This window comes from Eublepharis macularius, chromosome 6 (genome assembly GCF_028583425.1).
Source record: "Eublepharis macularius isolate TG4126 chromosome 6, MPM_Emac_v1.0, whole genome shotgun sequence".
NCBI lineage: Eukaryota > Metazoa > Chordata > Lepidosauria > Squamata > Eublepharidae > Eublepharis > Eublepharis macularius.
The window spans coordinates 9,250,905-9,273,827 of NC_072795.1; the positions used below are offsets into that span (position 1 = coordinate 9,250,905).

At 42.6% G+C, this 22,923-nt stretch overlaps 1 protein-coding gene across 1 annotated transcript in view; it reads left to right on the forward strand.

Annotated features, from left to right (window-relative positions):
- The first annotated feature begins 435 nt into the window (after positions 1–435).
- The window catches only part of LOC129332422 (cytochrome P450 2J2-like), a 28,897-nt gene continuing 6,409 nt past the window's right edge, over positions 436–22,923 (forward strand). The window contains exons 1-6 of the mRNA XM_054983529.1: positions 436–705; positions 9,801–9,963; positions 10,974–11,123; positions 13,898–14,058; positions 18,941–19,117; positions 22,275–22,416. Of these exons, the coding sequence (XP_054839504.1) occupies positions 511–705; positions 9,801–9,963; positions 10,974–11,123; positions 13,898–14,058; positions 18,941–19,117; positions 22,275–22,416 (988 nt within the window). The 5' untranslated portion in view covers positions 436–510. The remainder of the gene's footprint in view (positions 706–9,800; positions 9,964–10,973; positions 11,124–13,897; positions 14,059–18,940; positions 19,118–22,274; positions 22,417–22,923) is intronic.

Below are 22,923 nucleotides of genomic sequence, written 5' to 3' on the forward strand. Positions count from 1 at the left end.
TTTGCTCCAAGGCCCATGCTCTGGCTCATGCTGTCTGTCACCCTTTGCCCTCATACCTGGCCTCACCCTCTGTGGTGTTCCCTTCACCTCTTCCTTCATGCCACCACCTCCTTGACACCCAGCCAGCTGGGAAGCTCATTCCTATTCAGTCTGAACACACATGTTCACATGCATGCAGGGGTGAGGAAACACCCATGGAACAAAATTAGCTCTTCATAGCTTTGGATTAGAGTATATTGATGTTTGCTAGTAAATGGTCTTCCCTGTAATTATTTTGATAATATGAATGTTACTTTAATCCATGCCTAGATAACCACATTCCAAAACTACTTGGCTACGGTGCTAGGAGACTCCCCATATATTTCACTTAATCTATGGAGCTTATAAAAGGATGACAGCAGAAACGTGAGACAATAATCTGTGAGGAAAGAAAAACCACTAGAGAAAGAACGTTCATCCTACCTAGCTGTACTAGACAGACACAAGGAAGGAGAAAACAAAACAAGGACAATGCTGGGTGAACAGGCATTCCTTCTTTCTCTTCTGGCATGTCTCCTGATTCTGTACCTTCTGAAACGGCTCTTGTCTTGCAGAAGTGGGAAAACAGCCATGGAACAAAATTTGCCTCCAGGGCCTCCTCGGCTTCCACTCATTGGAAGCATTTGGGTATTAGCACCGGCGATTTCTCTAGAGCGTCCTGTTAAGGTATGTAATTCTATTTTATTTATTTAGTCAATTCATTTTATCACTCCCTATTAGGCAGTAAACAATGCCATCGAATAGAATTATACTACTAGAGAAGAAGAAATGAAGAACAATATAATATATGGTAAACAATATAAAGTGGATAATATAGAGTAAATGATAGACTGGCGGAGGGAATGTTATTTTTTTAAAGAACCAGACAATTCAAGCTACAACCCTCTGTGTGTGTGTTATTCGCTGCCAAGTTGATGCAGACTTAGGGTGTCCCTATGGATGAAACACGTCCTATCATTAATAAGCTTACTCAGATCTTGCAAACTGGAGGGTGTAGTTACTTTTATTGAGTCAAGCCATCTTTTTTTACATCTTCCCTTTTTCCTACTGTTTTCCACTTTTCCCAGAATTATTGACTTTTTTCAGAGAGTCTTGTCTTCTCACAATGAGACCAAAGTACGATAGCTTCAGTCTTGTCAATTTAGCTTCTAGCTTGATTTGATCTAGATCCCACTTATTTGTCTTTTTGGCTGTCTGGGGTATCCAGAAAACTCTTCTCCATCACTGCAGACCGAGGTGATGTTCATCAGAAAGGCTGAGGTCTTAAAGGGAATTGTGCTTCCCATTTGTGATGGAATTGACCAACTCAGTGAATAATCTATGGTTTAAACTGGGCCCAACTTTATTACTGGACAGGCAAGCTAATTAAGCTGCAAAAAATTCTTTCTGCCATTTTAATTTAAACTGGAGGATGGCTCTCTGCTTTGACCTGGACGATGTGGTAAGAAAAGTGAACAATATATAAACTCCCAGGAGTCTTTGGCTCCATTATTCTGTGGTAAGAACAAAGATCTGAAGTCAGGTTTTACCACCAAAGTTTCCAAGCCATTGTACTCACAAAGATCTGAACCAATACCTGCATTTAGGTCATTAGTGTACATCCTTAAAGATCTGGTTATTATTCCGGGGGTGGAGGGATAAAAACAGCCACTCCTGTTTTCCTTATTTGTTTTCTGGCAAGCGTAACACTAATTAGCTTGTTTGGAAGAGGTTGTGATCTAAAAGTGATACAGACACTCCCTTTGAGAGGATGTATTAGGAAGAGAACAGTTAAGTAGATTTCATTATTTGGGATGTAGATAATTCTGCACTGCATTGCTCCATATGCTAGAAGCATTCAGAAGACATCAGCAAAATGCCATTTCCTTCTTTTCTGCTCCGTCTATCTTCCATCGCAATTTCCTTCTTTCCTGCTATACCTGTCTTTAAAAATCTGCTGATTCCAGTTGCTGCAAACCTTTAGAGATTACTTTGGAGATGCTGGACCAGCACCAAAAGAAAAGAGGTTAAGGCAGTATTTAACATTAATAGCATTGCGATAGAAAGAGGAGGGTGGGCAGGTGTGCATTGGCACCTCATCTGTGCCTGATCCAGGCCAGGTGAAGGGCGGTGGGTGGGCAGTGCTGCCTGATCCACACCTGATCCTGGCCAGGTGAAAGGGGGGTTGTGCCAGCACCACACATGATCCTGGCTGGGTGAAGGGGGGATAGGCATTGCCTCCTGCTCCGCTCTGGATCCCAGCTGGGTGAAGGCAGTGAGTGGGCATTGTCACCTGCTCCACTCCTGATCCTGGCCAGGTGAAGGGGGTGGGCATTGCTGCCTGCTCTGTGCCTGTTCCCACCCAGGTGAAGTAGAGCAGACATTACCTCTTGCTCTGTGCCTGATCCTGGCCGAGTAAAGGTAGGGGAGGGCGTTGCCACCGGCTCTGTTCCTGATTTCAGCCAGCTGGGGCAACTGTGACCCCTTTAATTAAAAGAAGTCCTCTCTGTTGTCTGCTCAACTCAGCCAGAGAGTTTGAAATGTTTATTATTGTATCGCAATTCAGATAAAACACTACCTGACTTGTTCAATTGTCCTCTGAAATTTGAGTCAAAGCATATCCTATTATATAAAAGGCTAGCCCTGTTTATGATACCTTACCTCTTACCCTGGTATGCCTCCAGAGGATGCTGCCATGGTGGGAAGTCCAGGCGAGGCAGCCTGTCCCTTCCGAGAGTGTGCCACTGTGGGAAGCCCAGGCCGGGATCAGGAGTGGAGCAGATGGCAATGCCTGCCCCTTGCCTTCACATAGCTGGGATCAGGCACAGAGCAGGTGGCAATGCGCACCCCCTGTACATGGCTGGCAACAGGAGCGGAGCAGGTGGCAGTGCGTGCCCCCTGCCTTCAGCCAGCTGGGATCAGGAACGGAGCAGGTGGCAGCGCCCTCCCCCACCTTTACCTGACCAGGACAAATGGGGCAGGAGAGTGGTAAAATGAGTGTGCAGAAGGAAACTTTTTATATTGGGTGTTGTGTGTTATGTGCCGTCAAGTTTTCTCCAACCTATGGCAACCCTATGAATGATCAGGGGTCTGGAGACTGAGCCCTACGAGGAAAGGCTGAGGGCCTTGGGAATGTTTAGTTTGGAGAAGAGGAGATTGAGGGTGGACATGATTACTCTCTTTAAATATCTGAAAGGCTGTCATTTGGAGGAGGGCAGGGAGCTGTTCCAGTTGGCAGCAGAGGGTAGGACCCGAAGCAATGGGCTTAAATTCCATGCACAAAGGTACCGGCTGGATATCAGGAAAAACTTTTTCACGGTCAGAGTAGTTCAAAAGTGGAATCAGCTGCCTAGGGAGGTGGTGAGCTCTCCCTCACTGGCAGTTTTCAAGAAGAGGCTGGATGAATCAGAGATGCTTTAGGCTGATCCTGCACTGGGCAGGGGGTTGGACTAGATGGTCTGTATGGCCCTTTCCAACTCTATGATTCTATGATTCTTCTATGATTCTATGAAAGACCTCTGAAACATTCTATTTTTAACAGACTTGCTCAGATCCTGCACACTGGAGAACGTGGCTTCTTTTATTGAGTCAAGCCATCTGGTTTTAGGTCTTCCTCTTTTTTCGTTGCCTTCCAATTTTCCTAGCATTATTGACTTTTCCAGATAATCTTGTGTTTTATTGATGTGACCAAAGTACAAAACTTTAGACTTGTCATTTTAGCTTCTAAGGAGAATTCAGGCTTGATTTGATCTAGTACTCACTTATTTGTAAATTGGCTGTCCATGGTATCTGCAAAACTCTCCTCCAGCACCACATTTCAAATGAATCAATTTGCTTCCTGACAGCTTTCTTTACCGTCCAACTTTCACATCCATACATAGTAATGGGGAATACCATAGTTTGGATTATCTTGATCTTGGTTCCCAGACAGACTTCTTTATCTTTAAGGATCTTATCTAGCTCCCTCACAGCTGCTTTCCTAAGTCTCAAACTTCTTCTGATTTCTTTGTTGCAGTCTTCCTGTTGGTTAATGATTGAGCCAAGGAATAGAAAATCTTTAACAACTTCAATTTCCTCACTGTCAACTTTAAAATTGTGTAATTCCTCGGTAGGCATTACTTTTGTCTTCTTGATGTTCAGTTGTAATCCTGCTTTGGCGCATTCTCCTCTAACCTTCATCAGTAGTCATTTCAAGTCTTCACTATTTTCTGCTGGTAATGTGGTGTCATCTGCATATCTCAAATTGTTCCACCAATTTTCACTTCACCTTCTTCTAGATCTAATCCAGCTTTTCTTATGATGTACTCTGCATAGAGGTTGAACAGGTAGGGAGATAATATGCATCCTTGTCTGACACCCTTGCCAATTGGAAACCATTCTGTTTCCCCATATTCTGTCCTGGCAGTAGCCTCTTGTTCAGAGTACAGGTTGAGCATCAAAACAATCAGTTGTGGAACCCCCATTTCTTTTAACACCCTCTGTAGCTTTTCATGATCTAAACAGTCAAAAGCTTTGCTGTAATCTATAAAACACAGGCTGATTTTCTTCTGAAGTTCCCTAGTATGTTCCATTAGCCATTGTAAACTTGCAATGTGATCTCTTGTGCTTCTTCCTTTTCTGAATCCATCTTGAACATCTGGCATTCCTTGTCCCATCTATGCTAAGAGTCTTTGCTGTAGAATTTTGAGCATCACTTTGCTTGCATGGGAAATTAATGCAATAGTCCAATAGTTGCTGCACTCTTTGGCATCCCCTTATTTGGAGCTGGAATGTAAACTGAGCATTTCCAGTCTGTGGGCCATTGTTTTGTTTTCCATATTTGTTGACATATTCTTGTTAAGATTCTGATGGATCATTTCTGGGGCTTGAAATAGCTTTATTGGTATTCCATCTACTCCAGGTGCTGTTTCTCACGATTGCTTTGAGTACAGCTTTTACTTCATTTTCTTGGATTTCTGGTCCTTCGTCAAAAGTATCTGTCATCCTTCCATCTCTTTTGTATAGTTCTTCAGTATATTGTTTCTATCTTTCCTTTATTTTGTCCTGATCAGATACTGTATTTCCATGTTGATCTTTCAGCATCCTAAGCCATGGCTTGAATTTCCCTTTGATTTCTCGGATCTTTTGGAACAAACCTCTTGTTCTTTTTTTGTTGTTCTCCTCTATTTCTTTGCACTGGTTATTATAATAGATTTCTTTGTCTCTGCATGCAAGCCGCTGAAAAGCTGCATTGAGAGTTTTTACCCTATTTCTGTTGCCTTTTGCTTTTGCTTCTCATCCATCTTTAGCAATTTTAAGAGGTTCCTCAGACATCCATTTAGGCTTCTGCTTTCTTATGGCTACAGGAATAGTATTTGCACATTCTTCCTTGATAATATCTCTGGTTTCAGCCCATAATTTTTCTGACTCGCTATCAATTAAACTTAGTATTGCAAATTTATTCCTTATCTGGTCTTTAAATTCTTCAGGAATATTATTTAGATTGTATTTTGGCACTATGGTTCTTTTAGTGTTTCTCTTCAGCTTTATTCTAATTTTTGATATCAGCAACTCATGATCTGTATCGCAATCAGCTCCTAGTCTTGTTTTAGCTGAGAGACTAGAGCTTCTCCATCTTCTGCTTCCAATTATGTAATCTATTTGGTTCCTGTATTGGTCACCCAGTGATTTCCACGTATACAATCATCTTTTTGGTTGCCTGAAGCATGCATTAGCAATGAACAAGTTGTTGGTGTCCTCCCAAGCGGCAGTGGTTCTTTTAGGATTTGAGGACAATTAAAACTAATTGATGGGGAAAGCAAAAGACTTTATTTCACAAAGCAATTACAATCATTACATAAAGACACAAGACAAGAGAAATAAACATACAGCATAACATATAGCATAATATAAAGGAAAGATGCCACCTGATGCAAGCAATACCCTTTCAGTCACCGGGGGACCCTCTCTGATGGTGACAGGCAGACTCCTATGGCCAAATACAACTGTACAGCACGCTACCGGCTTTCGTCTGTACCGAATCCTCCCTCAGAGGGTCTTTGCTCAGACTTATATACCTTAAAGCTGGCTTATGCCCACCTGCAACATCAGCCTCCCCAAAGGGTCTTAATGAGAGGGAAGGGGACTAAGAGGGCCAAGGCTAAGGAATGCTGTCAGTGTCAAGCTGACCTTGATGATCTAAGCCTAGCTGATAAGGCTAAGCGACTGGCACTTACCCAAGGCCTGATTGCCTGGTCCTCCCTTCAGCAAAGTGTGAAGTTATCCACACTCTTGCTCCAGGTGTCTAATGGATACCTCTTTCCCTGCACTATGCCTAGTAACAGGGAGAGCCCCATCTCGAGGTCAAAACTTGCATCAGCAACAAATGAAACAGAGCGACAAGTCATAATGTAGTATAAGGCACATATTCAAAGGCGTATGTGAGCCAAATATGGCACCCCTAACTCCTCGAAATACAATCCTCTTCCGCAATTCCAATACAGTTGGTTTCACAAAATTCTATGAGCTGCTTTTCTGCTTCGTTTTGTGATCCTAATTCAAGTTTTTCAACTATGTTTAATTCTGCTTTATTGCCTACTTTTGTATTCCAGTTGCCTATGATTATCGGAGTATCTTGTTTAGGTATATGGTCAATTTCTTCCTGGACACTTGCATAAAAATTTTCTATTTCTTCCTCCTCAGCAGCCATAGTTGGAGCATAAACTTGAATAATGGTTATGTTAACAGGCTTTCCCTGAAGTCTGATTGATATTACTTGGTCAGACTTTGCGTTGTAGCTCTTAACTGCTTGTGCTATGTCTCACCTCACAATTAGAGCAACACCGTTCTTTTGAGTTCATTTCCGCAGTAAAACACTTTGTGATTTTCTGACTGAAAATGTCCTGAGACGGTCCACATTAGTTCACTCACACCCAGGAGTGCAATGTTTAAATGTGCTATTTCTTGTTTTACACTTTCTAGCTTACCTGTTTTCATACTTCTCACGTTCCATGTTCCTATTATGTGTGTCGCACAGCTTTGGATGTTCCTTTTGCATCTATTCATGTCCGCAACCGTCCTTTCAGTTTTAATCCAGTCCCATCATTAAGAATAGTGCTATTCATACTTGTCCTCGGTGCTTCCCCAGTAGCCAATTGAGTGCCATCCGACCTGGGGGGGGCGGGTTCATGTCTTCTAGCACTATATTTTTTTTCATTTTGGATTGTCTCATCATAGGGTTTTCAAGGTAAGAGATTAGCAGAAGGGTTTACCATTGCCTTCTTCCGCTTCACAGTACTAACCAGGGTTAGTTGAAAATGACACTGCCATTGTCTGTGAAAGATCCTCTGCCAGTGTCACCTTCCACTACTGCTGCTGCCCAGTAGCTAACCTTCAAGAATTCTGCTCCCATCACCACTGGAACATTCAATTCTCTTCTGCTGATGTGACCATTGATTTCTGAAGGGGGTGGATGCATCTTAGTCTGGTTTCTCAGCTTTGACCATTCCACCTTAAATGACTCTTCCAGAAGTTTTGATTCTTGACCAAGCCTGTGCTCCTGATGGTGTTGCTCTCAGCTTCACTGACACACTGAAACCCCCTAACTGTGTAAGGTGTGTATCCAAGAAGTGGAAGAGGGTTGGAAAACAAAACGATCCACAGACTGAAATGGTTGGTCTACATTCCAATTCTAAAAAAAAGGGGATGCTAAAGAGTGCAGCAATGATCAGACCATGGCATTAATTTCACTCACAAGCAGGAGATGCTCATTCTACATTAAAGACTCTTAGCACACATGGAATGAGAAATGCCAGATGTTCAAGCTGGTTTCAGAAAAGTAAGAGGCACTAGAAATCATATTGCAAATTTGCGATGGCTACTGGAGCAGTGCCATTTGGAGGTCTTCCATTCATAGAGTCTCCATAAGACAGACATGACTTTATGGCACATAACACACACATACACACTGAATGTCATCTTTGAGGTATGTAGTACCTCTTATATCTCCCAATATTTCATGTGTCCTTGTGCAATGAGATACAGAAAATAACTCAAAAGGCATTTCTGAAAAAAGGAATGAGCTTTCTGAAGTTGAACTTTCTAGATTCTTCTACAAGGAATTTGGTGGTAAAAAGAGGATAAATACATAGCAGTAAAGACTTAAGATGAGTTAAGAGTGAGCAGCATTTCAGTGAGGTTGGGCTGAGGATGACAATCCACAGCATAGTTTGAAATGATGTCTGTCAAGTCCACACTTCCATAGTTTATCCTATTGGCCAGAACAATGGAAGAAACCTGTCCCTAACTGGCAGGAGGAATTATTTATAAACAGAGATTATGACACACGGCCAATTCTCTGTTGCACCAGACATGGAGAAGTTTATATCAATATTGTATAAAAGCAGATTGCAAAAGCAGGCAATAGTTGTCAAACTGGGATGGGCCCAGTGGAAACCACCCTGCTTATCTGATGGGAGCCTCTGCTGATGCTGAGCTCCCTCTAGTCAGAAGGGCATCTAGCAGAGATATTCCAGTTCTAGCCAAGAATTGAACAGGTGGGGCATAGGCAGATAAGAGAAGCCTATAAAGGAAAGTCTGATCTCGTCAGATTTCGGAAACTAAGCAGGGTCATCCTTGGTTAGTAATTGGATGGGAGCTCTCCAAGGAAGGCGAGGGTTGCTGTGCTATGGCAAATTATCTCTGTTAGTCTCTTGGCATGAAAATCCCAGCAGTGGTTGCCATAAGTTAAGTGTGACTTGATGGCACTTCCCACCACAGAAAAGGGCAACTTAGTAAATGAGACTGTCCCCAGGAGAAGGAAGTGAATATGAAGGGTGAGGGAACAAGCATGGGAGAGAGAATGGAAAACTGTATGGAGGAATGGGCAGAGAGGAGAACTGCACATAGCTAAGAGCTGAAGAGAGGTTGTGTTGAAATAAATATTGAATGTAGGTACATTTACGAAACTGGAAATTTATTTACTATTGCTATATGGGCTTCATGTAGGGCATTTTGTCCTATTAGTGCCAGGTACACAAAGAAAAATTAAAACAACACACTATGGACTATATAGTATGAATATGCATATTTTATACACACACACAAACACATTATGGCTTGCAGAAGAATTTGCAACATGTTAGCAATCTAACCTGGGGGTGAGAAAGTTGTCCCCAGGCAGAAAACATAAAAGCAATATTCCACTTTACATTAGGCATCATTACCCAGCAATTGCTGTCAATCGGCAGGAGCTGGCAACCTTGTAACATGCGCACTAGACATGTTCCTGGCAGGGAGCAATGATGTTGCTTCCCAAAGTGATGCCATCGCATCGGCTGCAGGAGTGGTCCTGTATCTCCTTGGGCCAATTCTGGCACCGAATAAGGTGAACTGGCCTGCACAAGAAGCCCATGGCCAGCATGGTGACATTACATCCTGGAAGTGACATCCTCTTGGGAGAGACGGGAACATGCACAAGAGAATAGAACATTCCCAGGAAGTGTTAGGTAAGTGTCAGGTTCCTCCCCCTCCCACAGGGAGGATATAGGGAACTCACAACGCTGCTTTAGAATCTATGGCGTGAACAAAGATTAGTTTAAACTAAACTTTGCTCACTCCTGTGCTCCCCGCTCTCTTTATCTTGTGACCTTTTCATCTTTCAATCTAAATTTCACTTTTATAAAATATCCACTACAAGATGTAAGGGAATATGAATCATGTATGTTATACTGAAGCATTCATGTTATAAGAATTCAGCTATTTTGTTTGAATGTAACTTTTGTCTCTTTTGTTGCAAATGGCAGCTGAGAACGCGATATGGAAACATGTACACTCTGTGGCTGGGATCTAAACTTGTTATTGTACTCTCTGGATTTGAAGCGGTGAAGGAAGCGCTGATAAACCACTCAGAAGACTTTGTTGACCGACCCATGACCCCTTTCACTCAAACTTTAGTAAAAGAATGGGGTAAGTTGTTGGGAATAGTAAATGAGCTTCCTTGTCTTCTCTGCAAAATACAAAAAGTACACATAGATAGAAAAGAGAACAAAGAAAGCTGGTGGTGAGCATTTGATTATGTGATGAGATCTGGAAACCGAATTGCTCTGCATTTACCTCTCATGTTATTTGGCAGACCAGAAACAAGACATGAGCCTAGTCTCAGGTGTAACAGGAGAAGGCTCTTTGGGGAAGTTACAGGTTTTGTGGACACATTTAAAGGGGAGTTGTGCTGCTACCTTGACAGACACTTGCAGAAGCAGTTATTTCATGGACAAGGAGCAACTGTGGCAGGGATGGGTCTCGTGCAGGAAACAAAGACAGGTTATTTGTTTGCATTGTTTTCATATTGTGTAATCCTTCACGTCCAGTTACATTGTTTGTTGCAGGGGTCCCAGAACTTTTTGCAAACACTGTAATCCCAGGAATTTAGTAGTAATCCCTTTCATGTATATAGATTCAGAGGATCTATATATTGTTCATGTATTACATTAGCATAAGAATAGGAAGGGTCAAAATTGCATGAATGGGAGGGACATATTATGTACACTCACCCTGAATTTCTAATGCTGGAAGATGGGAGTGAATGTAAGCCTTGCTGTCTAAAGCATATAGAGCTGGCTAACATCAGAGACATATCTCAGCAACAGAGAGAAACTGATTCTGCATCAGCATTGCAATGAGACATGGGCACGAACCAAAAAAAATCCTGAACCACGTGATTCATGGTTCGTCGCATTTCCACGAACCAGGAACCACGAGGTTCCACGACCCTTTCCCAGTTCACGAATCAGGTTTGTGGAATTTCATTATCACATACCCCAAGCCGGATTCATGCCCACCTCTAATTGCAATCTTATGGTACTTATCTATGTAAGCATTAACTTTGGTGTTTTCTGTCCAGACAACCTAACCTTTTCTTTTTTAAAAACAATAATTTGCCTGAGTACTAATTTCGAAGGGGTTTTTCATGGGTGCAGGTATTGGATTTACCAATGGCCATACCTGGAAGGAACAGAGGAAATTTTGTGTAGTTACTATGCGGAAGCTGGGACTGGGGAAGAGAGGCATGGAGCACCAAATAGAAGAGGAGGCCCATCAGCTAGCTGAAACTTTTGCAAGGGCAAAAGGTAAGTGATATTAAGAACCTTCGATGGCCTGTTTTGCTACTTTTTATTACTCAGGGCCAGACAACAGGAAATATGTATTCAAAATTATAATCAACTCCAAAATAATGCAAATAACTTTCTGCAAGAACAATTTCCGTTTGGGGAAATGGTGGGGGAGGGTCAACTCCAGGTAGGGAAATACCTGGATATTTTGGGGATGAAGTTTGAGGAGGGTGTGGTTTGGGAAGGGGCTGAAGCACAGCAGGTTATAATCCTATATAGTCCACTGTCCAGAGCAGCCATTTTCTCCAGGGAAGCTGGTCTTTGTCTCTCCAGAGATCAGATGTAATTCTGGGAGATCTCCAGCCACCATCTGGAGGTTGGCAAGCCTACCCTCTCCCACACACACCACAGTTCTGAGCCAAATCAGGATCCTGAGGATTTTTAAAATTATCTTCCCTGAATGTGTTATGTGGCTGTGAAGAAAACAAGTCAGGTCCAGGGAACCTGCAAACAGACATAACATGTATCTTGGACTTCAGTGGATGCTTGAAGCAATTTGCTGTGCACAGGACTAAAAACACCCTCCTTGTATATGCAGGGCACTGAAATTATTTCTCCTCCTCCACCAGCATTCCTAATCCATAATATATTGTTGAGTGTTCGTTGTATCTAACAAAAACAAGCAGTGTACATTGACTTTTCAACATCAAATTTCATTGAATAATAGAATGCTACAGAAAATGTGGAAATAAACCTCTCTATCTGCAATAAAATATCTGGAGATGTTTTAAAAATGAAAGCTGGGGATTCAGAGAAGCTTGTGCGTCATATCAATAGATTGTTGGACTACCACAAGAAGATTTTTTTAAAAGCCTGAGACAGTCCTTCTGTGGTGATGGTGGAATTATGGCTGCTGTAGGGGGCTGAAGGAAGGAATGTTCAGGGGAAACTGCCCTGGGGATACTTCATTACCGCTGAAGAACAACATGGAGAACCAACATCTGGCGGAAGCCATAGACAAATAAGGCAGTCACAATCACAAATCATCTAAGCCAGTTTTGAAAAATATTGGACTTTCACAGAATCAGCGGCTGCCAATCTGTTTGGATTCACAGCATTTAAGCCTGTTGTGAATGCTTGATGCAGACACACATTTGAAGTTCTCAGTGCAGAAACCACACCTGCCCAGTGATCAGCTCAGGTCTGATCTCAGCAGTCAAACAAGTTCAGTTTGAGCAACAAACACATCCAGCATGCTTTTGGCATGGCTTGCCAACCTCCAGGTGTTACCAGTACAGAGAGAATCACGAGAGTCAATAGCCAAAAGATATAGCGTGACGTACTAACTAAACAATAAATCAATATTCCAATATAAATGACTTATTATTTGTAATAAATATTTTCTTATATACACAAACTGCCTTCAATATATATCATTACACGCAAACTTCCTACCACAATGGCTGTACAAAAAGTGCTAGTGCATACATAAAAATAAAGTCCTATGAACAATCATTAAGGTGCTAAAGTTCATATGAACTTTATGCTTTGAATTGCTGTTGAATATGCCTTATCTTGCCTTATTAGCACCTTAATGATTGTTCATAGGACTTTATGTTTATGTATGTACAGCCATTGTGGTAGGAAGTTTGCGTGTAATGATATATATTGAAGGCAGTCCGTGTCTACAAGAAAATATCTAAGACATTTATATTGGAATATTGATTTATTTAGTTAGTACATCACGCTATATCTTTTGGCTATTAACCTCCAGGTGGTGGCTGAAGAGCTCCTGGAATTACAACTCATCTCCAGATGACAGAGAACAGTTCCTCTGGAGGAGAAGGCTGCTTTGGACAGTGGATTCTATGAGATTATAACCTGCTGAATTCCAGCCCCTCCCTGAACCTCACCTTTCCAACTCCACCCGCCCCAAATCTCCATGTATTTCCCTACCCAGAGCTGGCAAACTTATATTGGTGGCAAACTTGCTGCTGCATGAAGAACAGATCTAGGGAAAGTTGCAAAGACTCCTGTGCCCAGAGAAACTGGGTCACATTTCCCTTCACTGCACCCTGGACTAGATCACTCTACCTTTTAAAGGGGCCTTGTAGGATCACTTGCAGTGACTGTGCTTTGAGGCACTGCCATGTCTTCAGACCTGTGAAACCCAGAGCAGCAAGGCCTACTTCATCCACCCGCACATGAGCAGCTTGTATCCATTCCAGTTTAGCCTTATAACATGAAATTAGCTATAATAAAAACAACAAAAACAACTGTGTTCAATTTATATACTGCCCTTCAGGAAAACTTAAAGCCCACTCAGAGTGCTTTACAAAATGTGTTATTCTTATCCCCACAACAATCACCCTGTGAGGTGGGTGGGGCTGAGAGAGATCTGGAAGAGCTGTAACTGACCCAAGGTTACCCAGCTGGCTTCACGCAGAGGAGCGGGGAATCGAACCCGGCTCTCCAGATTAGAGTCCTGCTGCTCTTAACCATGCCTGAAAACATGGAATTAGCTGTGAAAGCAGACACCTTCTGGAAGCAGCCTTTACTTCCTTGCAGCATTAGCTTTATTAGAACTGCTGAGAATAAAGAGTTTATTTGTATATTTTGGACATTTTGAAATGGAACTTGATATATTTCTTCAGATTTTCTAGTATGTAAACCAGTTTTAAGATTTCTGAAAACTCCTTTTCCTTTAGCTAACTGTACTATCATATCCCACTCTCAGTATCCACAAGGGAAGAAAATTAATGTTACCATTTTGTAAATAACTGTATTTGCAGGGCAGCCGTTTGACCCTTCATTATCCATCTCTAATTCCATCTGCAATACGATCTGTGCTGTGGCTTTTGGACACAGGATTTCTCTTGAAGATGAAGAATTCCCCAAGTTGATGGGAGCCATTGACTATTTCTCCAAATTTTTAGGCTCCTTTTCTCATGGTGTAAGTCATCTTTTTGTTCCCTTTTGAAGTTCCATCTCCTATGCTTCCTATTCCTCCATCTTTGGCCTGAAAAATATACAGATTCAGAAATATTTCATATATTTATTGGTTTGATGATCGAAACATCCCTCCACTCTGTACTATATCTTTGAAACTTTTCTCCTTGATCAGAGGTGGTGCTCAACTCCACAAAGGAGAGAAAGAGACATGAAAACAACTTTTCCACAGTTTTGTTTACCATGTTACTGAATTTCTTTGCTAGGGGACAGTATCACTGCTGTTTTCGTAGTTGTCCCCATAAATAAGTACCATCTAAATCACTTGTGTCGTACCCTCATCTTTGTCACAGCCATATCTGAGCCATACAGCCATCTCCATTGTTTTTATCAGCCAGGTTTCCAAACACAGTTCTTGGCTGCTTTTATAATACTTTCGGAAGGTTCCACACAGATAGACTTTTCCTCGGGAACAGGATTCATTTTTTAAAATCATATCTGAACCTCGTACACGACAACTCAAAACCCCATGTGTAGCAACTTGGCAGGACCATATTAACATTCAAGAATACAAATTTTGATACAAGACTACTAGGCTACTAGGCTAGACTACTGCAACTCACTCTATGCTGGGCTGCTCTTGGGCCTGACCCGGAAGTTACAGTTGGTCCGGATTGCAGCAGCACGCGTCCTTATCGGAACGCCAATCCGAGCGCACATTCATCCTGTGCTGTGCCAGCAGCACTAGCTCCCAGTGGAATTCCGGATCCAGTTCAAGGTCTTAACCTTGGTGTTTAATGCCCTTACGGACTGGGACCTGCATACCTGCGGGACCGCCTCTTCCATTACATTCCCCTGAAGGGTGTTGCGCTCTGCAGAGAAGCAACTCCTGGTGGTCTCCGGCCTGAAGGACATCCGTCTGGCCTCAACCAGGTCCAGGGCCTTTTCTGCCCTGGCCCCAGCCTGGTGGAACACTCTCCCACTGGAGATCCGGGCCCTGCGAGACCTGCTACAGTTCCACAGGGCCTGTAAAACAGAGATGTTCTGCTGGGCCTTTGGCTGAGTACCAGCGAGTGTCCTCCTTCTTCCATCTAAGACCGCCACTTTTTCTGGGGCTGCCCTCGGCCATCTGCTATGCCCATATATGGACTCCCAAATATTTATTTAAATAGCCTGTGCCTGGACTATTTTAATGACATTTTAAAGGTTATTATTGATTTTATGGTTTTATGATTGATTCACTGTGTTTTACGAATGTTGTTAGCCACCCTGAGCCCATTTGTGGGGAGGGCGGGGTATAAATCAAATCAAATCAAATAAATAAATAAATTAGAAGAGCTCTGGGCTCTGGGAAGGGTTGGATTCAACCTTTGGGAAATGTTGTGTAGTGGCAGTCAGCTTCAGATTTTCTATCCTCTAAATAATGAGTGATTCCGCACATGTTGGTAGATCCAGAGGAGTTAGCCGTGTTAGTCTGTAGTAGCAAAATCAAAAAGAGTCCAGTAGCACCTTTAAGACTAACCAATTTTATTTTATTGTAGCATAAGCTTTCGAGAATCAAGTTCTCTTCATCAGATGCCTGATCCGAACTGGTCAAATACAGAAGAGGAGGGGAGGGGAAAGAACGGGACATATATCACAAGAAGACAGAATGCAATTAGTTCTTTCCCCTCCCCTCCTCTTCTGTATTTGACCAGTTCGGATCAGGCATCTGATGAAGAGAACTTGATTCTCGAAAGCTTATGCTACAATAAAATAAAATTGGTTAGTCTTAAAGGTGCTACTGGACTCTTTTTGATTTTGCACATGTTGGATAATGCACTTCCAATCCTCTTTATAGCTCATTTGGAACAGATTTTTTTGTATGCGGAACAAAAAATCCACCTCAAACGACTGATAAAGTGCATTGAAAGTGCATTATCCAACGTGTGCGGAATCAGCCAATGTATTGCCACTGCAATTTTGTTCCCATGCTAATTTACCTGATTCTGAGATTCACGATGGCTAAGTTTTCTTAGGTACCTTTATAAGGGAAATTTTGACTTTGCTATTCACTGTCTTTTTATAATTCTTGGAACAGTCAACAAGTATGGAACCTTTATTTCTACCGGGGATAGTTTAGGTGGGCAGCGGTCTGCTGTAGAACCGCAGGATGAAAGTAAATTGAGTCAGAGTCTTTAGACACAAGTAAGAATGAAGATCCTTCTCCCTTTATAGCAAAGGTAGCAAAGGAAGATGCCAGCACGTAAAGGGAAAATGCAACTTGATTTGCTACACCCCTCCCATTTAATCAAGCTGCATTGTACCTTTATATCCTGATTTCATCCCTTGTAACACCCCAGCCAGCTTTGGTTAAATTATTCCTTCTAGTGTCTGAAGAAGGGAGTTCAGACTCTCAAAAGCTTACACTCTGAATCATGTTATAAGAGACAGCCTGATACAACTCTGGGAATTGGTTAAAAAGAGAATAAGTCCGCTGATATTGCCAATATTTTCAATATAGTGTAATAGGATTTAATAAAGGTTGTAATCTTCATTGCTATATTGACAAACATTGAAAAAGATTACGTTTTTGTGCACTCTGTATTCTAACACTTCTCGTAGCGAACAGGTGTAAAATCTTCTTGACCTTATTATTTTCTCCTTTCCCCTTTTTTTCTTTTTGTATCCTTTCTTATATTGATTTTTTTTAAAAAAGCTTATGCTCTGAAAATCTTGTTGGTCTCTAAGGTGCCACTGGAATCTAATCCGGCTGATTTACCTCTACTAGTCCATTAGCTGCAATACATTCAAGAATCAAAAGTTTCCAAGACTGTACAATAAGAATCCTAGTATATAAAAGGCTAGTGGTGTTCCTGAAAACTCACCTCCCACTCCGGTGCACCTCCAGATGGTGCAGCTTGGAGGAAGCCTAGACATGGCAGCCAGTCCCTCCAGAGAGCACACCATGGCAGGAAGCCCAGCCCAGGATCAGGTGTGGAGCAAGTGGCAATACTTGCCCCCTGCTGGGATCAGGAGCAGAGCAGGTAGCAATACCTGCCCCCAGCCTTCATCCATCTAGGCTCAAAAATGGAGCTGGTGGCAGTGCCTATCCCCCGACTTCACCTGGCTGGGATCAGGTGTTGAGAAGAGGCAATGCCCACTGTCCCAATGCCAGCTGCCCACCATCACCAAGCTGGGATCAGGAGTGGATCAGGTGGCAATGTTCATCCCTTCACCCAGCTTGGATCAGGAGTGAAGCAGGTGGCAATGCCTATCCCCTGACTTCACCCGGCTGGGATCAGGTTTTGAGTGGAGGCAATGCTCGTTCTCCCCTTTACCCAGCCAGATTCAGGAACAAAGCAGGTGGCAATCCCTGCCCCCCCTTCACCCAGCCAGAATCAGGCACAGAGCAGTGGGCAATACCTGTCCCCCTTCACCCAGCCAAGGTCAGGCATGGACCAGGTGGCAATGTCTGCCCCTTTCACCCAGCTGGGTTTAGGAGTGGAGCAGGTGTCAATGCCCATCCTCCACCTTCACCCAGCCAGGATCAGGCAATGTAGGTGGCAATGCCTGCTCCCCCTTCACTCAGCTGGGATCAGATGCATAGCATGCAGCAATGCCTTTCCCCTTCACCTGGATGGGATCAGGTGCAGAGCAGGAGGCAATGCCCACCCCCGCCTTCACCCAGCTGGGATCAGGTGTGGATCAGGTGGCAATGCCAGCTCCCCACCTTCACCCAGCTGGGATCAGGAGCAGAGTAGGTGTCAATGCCCACCCCCGCCATCACCCAGTTGAGATCAGGCAGGGAACAGGAGGCAATTCTCGCCCTCCTTTACCCAGCCTGAATCAGTCACGGATGAGGGGAAGGCAATGCATGCCTTCCCGCCCTTCCATTTCTAGAGCTCTTTTAATTTTTTTCCCACAACAGGCTTTGTTACTAGTTTTGAGACATTAACTATCTGCAGTTACGCTAATCACTCAAAGTAGGAGTCCAGTGGCACCTTAAAGAATAACAACATTGATTTTCTCATTAGCATTCATGAGGCAGGACTTACTTTGTGCAGTGTAGGATGCTGGAATAATTTTTGTTAGTCATTAAGGTGCCAGAGGACATTTAGTTGTTTTTCTTCAACAGACAAACTACCCCTCTGCACCGCCATATTGATGTTCAGGCTTAGTAACAAGGCCTCAGAAGTCACTGCTGGTGACTATGAAAGGCAGTTCACATAAGACATGTGCCAATCTTCTGACAACTTGTTTCATTAGTGAAGAGCACCTTTGGGGGCTACAATGAGGAGAGGAAAATAGTAGGGACTAGAGATGGGCACGAACTGAAATGTGAACCAAAATCAAGTACGAACCAGGCCAGTTCGTGGTTCACGAAACACAGTTCGTCAGATCCCATTTCTAATGAACCGCCACGAACTTTAAGCTGGTTCATTTGGTTCGTTTTTGGGTTTGTAACTGCAGACAGCCTGGTACCAATCAATCAATTTCCTAGGCAACAGGGGATGGACTTCCTGCAGACCTTCTGCTGACCTGGAAGTGACCTTCTGCTGGCCCGGGAGTGATGGTTTTCTGACCTGGATGTGACATTTTCATGAACCAAACGAACCAATTTGTGAACCAGGGGCAGGTTCGAGAAAGTTCATGGTTCATGAAATTTGATGAACCACAAACCACATGGTTCATTTTTTTTCCAGTTTGTTCCCATCTCTAGTAGGGACAGCTGCTTAACCATCCTAGCCAGTTCTACTAGTGGTCCCATCTTTCACTCACTGAAAGTCAGTTGATACAATCCAAGCCATAGTTTGGATGTGGGAACCCAAAAGAGATGTTTTATGAACTGTTTCACAGAGCGGTTACAAGGTGTTGATAGGATTTTGCTTTCTTCTTTCCTGTAGCTGTATGAAGTCTTCCCATGGATCATGAAACATCTCCCAGGGCCTCACCAGAAAGCGCTTGCACGTGCAAAATTTGTGCAAACATTTGCAAAGAAGGAAATAGAAAAGCATAAGGAGCATGAGGCTGTCCATGATCCACAAGATTTCATCGATTTCTATCTATTGCATATGGAGAAAGTAAGTATTCACCTTGTACATGAAAGCAGAAACTCAATCAAATGTCAGGGGGAGGGAGGTAAATGAAAACTGTAATCTTTGAGCGTGTATGTCTACTTGCTGAATGAACTCTAGGTTCAGAAGACTGAAATGAGGCCTCCTTCCTGGCCACTGGATCTCTTTTCAGGTGCTAGGTAGTGCTGCTTACACACATTCCACCTGTGCAGAACTTAAAAACTTTTGTAACACACAGGGATTTATTGTGCTCTGTAGAACTGAAGGAAGTGGAATGAATTCAGCTGAGTAGGAAGTACTTCCAGGCATCGATGAATTATTAGCTTTCTCTGAGTTGCTGTATTTGTGTCTGTCCAAATTTCATTTTTGATGTATATGTTCTATCACTTTTGTATAATCAGTCAAATTCTGTAGACTGATTTGTTTTTTGAGAACGCAAAAATCAATAATGACCTGCCAGTACTTTTCCTTGGGATATAATAAGCAATGCAGGATGGAGAATGCCATCTACTCTGCTTGGAGAATGTGTGAATTTTTGTAGCAAGATAAAATGCCCAGGCATATATTCTCCCATTAGCCAAAATCTTAGAGGGTTAATTGGCCTTGGCAAAGGACTGTCACTAAATGCATGTGGGAAAGTGCACACACATTTCCCTACAGGCTGTTCCCCCACTGAAGGTAGTATCAACTAGAGCTTGCATTTTCCATTGTATCTCTCACCTTGAGGAATGGACTTCTGTGGAGGTGAGTTTGCTCTGCGGAGCCATTTATTTGCCAAGTATTTATTTGGTAGAAACCTCAGGAGCTGCTGTGCTTGGCATCAATAATATTTTAGGAACTCAGGTGTGAAACGATTGAGCCTTGAATCTCTGTAGGGATCAAAAACTGGTTAAAAGGCCAGAATAAACTGACATTTTTTCCCAAAGGAGGGCAATGAGTGGCAACGTCCCACAAGGAAGTGTCAACTGCAGTTCACGGACATATGTTTATGTGCTTACCAGTACAATCTCACCCAGAGTCACTTCTTTGGAGAAAAGCTTCATTGGATGCCCTTGAGATCTGGTGTGTGTGTTATGTGCTGTCAAGGTGCCACTGACCTATGGCAACTCTATGAATGCAAGACCTCCAGAACATCATATCACTAACAGACTTGTTCATATCTTGCTAACTAGAGGGTAAAGGTTCCCTTTATTTATAACTTTATAACTAGAGGATGTGGCTCCCTTTATTGAGTCCACCTTGGGCCTTCTTCTTTTCCTATTTCCTTCCATTTTTCCATGCATTGTTGACTTTTCCAGAGAATCTTGTCTTCTCATGATGTGACCAAAGTGCAATAGCCACAGTTTTGTCATTTTAGCTTCTAGGGAGAATTCGGGCTTGATTTGATCTAGAACCCATTTATTTGTCTTTTTAGCCATCCGTGGTATCTGCAAAACTCTCCTCCAGCACCACATTTCAAGTGAATCGATTTTCTTCTTGTCAGCTTTCCTCATTGTCCAACTTTAACATCCATACATAATAATGGGGAATATCATAGACTGGAATATCTTGATCTTGGTTTCCAGAGAGACTTCTTCATCTTTAAGGATCTTTTCTAGTTCCTTCACAGCTGTTCTTCCAAGTCTCATTTTTTTCTAATTTAATTCCTCAGTAGTATTTGGGGAGAAAGAGACAAAGTTCTCTCTGTCTACTGCCTCTACTTCTTGCATAATTTTTATAAACTCTTATCATGTCCCAGTTTAGTCGTCTCATTTCTAAACTGAACACTCCCAGACTCTTCAGCCTTCCTCATAGGAAAGGGGCTTGAAGTCCCTAATGATCTGGGCTGCCGTCTTCTGTACTTTTTGAGCTCTGCAATGTCCTTTTGGAGATACAATGACTAGAACTGCACACAGTATTCCAAATGAGGCTGCACCATAAATCTATTCAGGGGCACTATGATATTGGCCATTTTATTTTCAACCCCTTTCCTAATAATCCTTAGCACAGAGTTTGCCTTTTTCACTGCTGTGAGTTGACACTTGCATTGAGCTATCCACTATAGGCCCAAGGTCTTTGTCTCTCTCAGTCTCAGCAAGTTCAAAGCCCATTAGCATATACTTCAAGTATATATTTGAAATTGTTTTTTTTATTCCAGTGTACATCCCCTTACACATACCTCCACTGAACTTCATTTGCCACTGAACTTCATTTGCCCATTCACCCAACTGGTGGAGATCCTCCTCGAGTTCTTCGCAGTCAGTCTTGTTTTTTACCATTCTGCATAAGTTTGTGTTTTCTGCAAATTTGGCCACTGTACTGCTCGCCCCCAGGTCCAAATTCTATATGAATAAACTAAATAGTATTGGCCCCAATACCAATCCTTGTAGGACCTCACTACTTACTTACTTCCAATTGTTGAGACATTACCATAGTTTTGAAAGGGGGTGTGGTGTGGGAATTGGCACCATTAACTGTAGGCGAACTTTTCAGTACAATAGACTTCTTTTGATTTTCAATGCAGGGAGTGCCTCAAAATGCCTGCTGTCTTCTGGAATCTTGCTATTAAATTGCTACACATTTTATTCCAAATCTAAGGAGAGATTAAATTAAGAAATAAAAGTGCAGCATACTTTAGGTGTTCCCGTGTAGGAGTCTCGGCTGCATAATAGCAAAGGCAGATTGGGGATTTGAGTATTAGAGACACATGACATGTTGCTTAAAAGCTCTATTACTACATGTCACAGAGATAGCATGGTGTTTTTCTAGTGCAAAAAAAATAAACAGGCACCACTTGGGTTTGACCCTCCCTCCATCAAGTGCAAAAGTACATAGGCCCAAAGTCGGTCCGATCCTCGCAGATCAAATATCCAGAAAACTTGGTGTAAATGTGCATGCTGGAAAAAAACCTCTAGGTGGCGGCTGGATTTCTCCCATAATTATAACTTATCTCCAGACTATAGAAATCAGTTGCCTGGGAGGAAATGGCAGCTTCAGGGGGCAGATTCAATGCAATGACATCTCTCTTGAGCTCTCTCCTTTCCTCAAATGCTGCCCTCCCCAAGCACTGCCTCCAAATCTCCAGAAACTGGTCAGGTCAGAGTTGGCAATCCTATCCATGGTTGTTGAGTCAAAATGCCTAGAATTCTTTGTAAACTTTTATTTTTCTTATTCTCGATGACAGAGAAAGAATGACCCCGACTCTACATACAATGAGGAGAACCTGGTTCAGTGTATTTTTGATCTTTTCGTGGCAGGGACAGAAACGACATCCTTGACTTTGCGGTGGGCTTTGATCCTCATGGCAAATCACCCAGACATCCAGCGTAAGAGAGAATTCTACACTGATTCAAAGAAAGACCACCTTTATAATCGCAAGGAAGATTTTTCTTCTAATTTTTGTAAAGAGACTATAATTTGTCTAAGTTCTTATATTAGGCAGCAAAATTTCCTAATTAATAGTAGAAACCTGTATTCCCTTACATAGGACTAAGTGCCCTAGAATATTATGACGTATATGTCTGAGGCTATCTTTATATGTGTGCAAACCACAAGTTTCATTGGGGGAAATCCTAACTCAACCTGCATTTAACAGCCTGAAGCTTACCTTTAAAATGGGTGGGGGATCGGCTCCCACGCATGCATGGAGGCAGGAGCATCTTCATTAACTCTTTTCTATTTGTCTTCCTGCTGGTTCCACATATGTGGCCAAGATCTGCCTGTATCGTCTAATCATTCCTGGGGAGACACGTGAAACCAACAGTAAGACAAATAGCGTGGAGTAAACGAATCTCCTTTAACATTCCTGTGTTCCCTTAACATTCCGGTGCTGC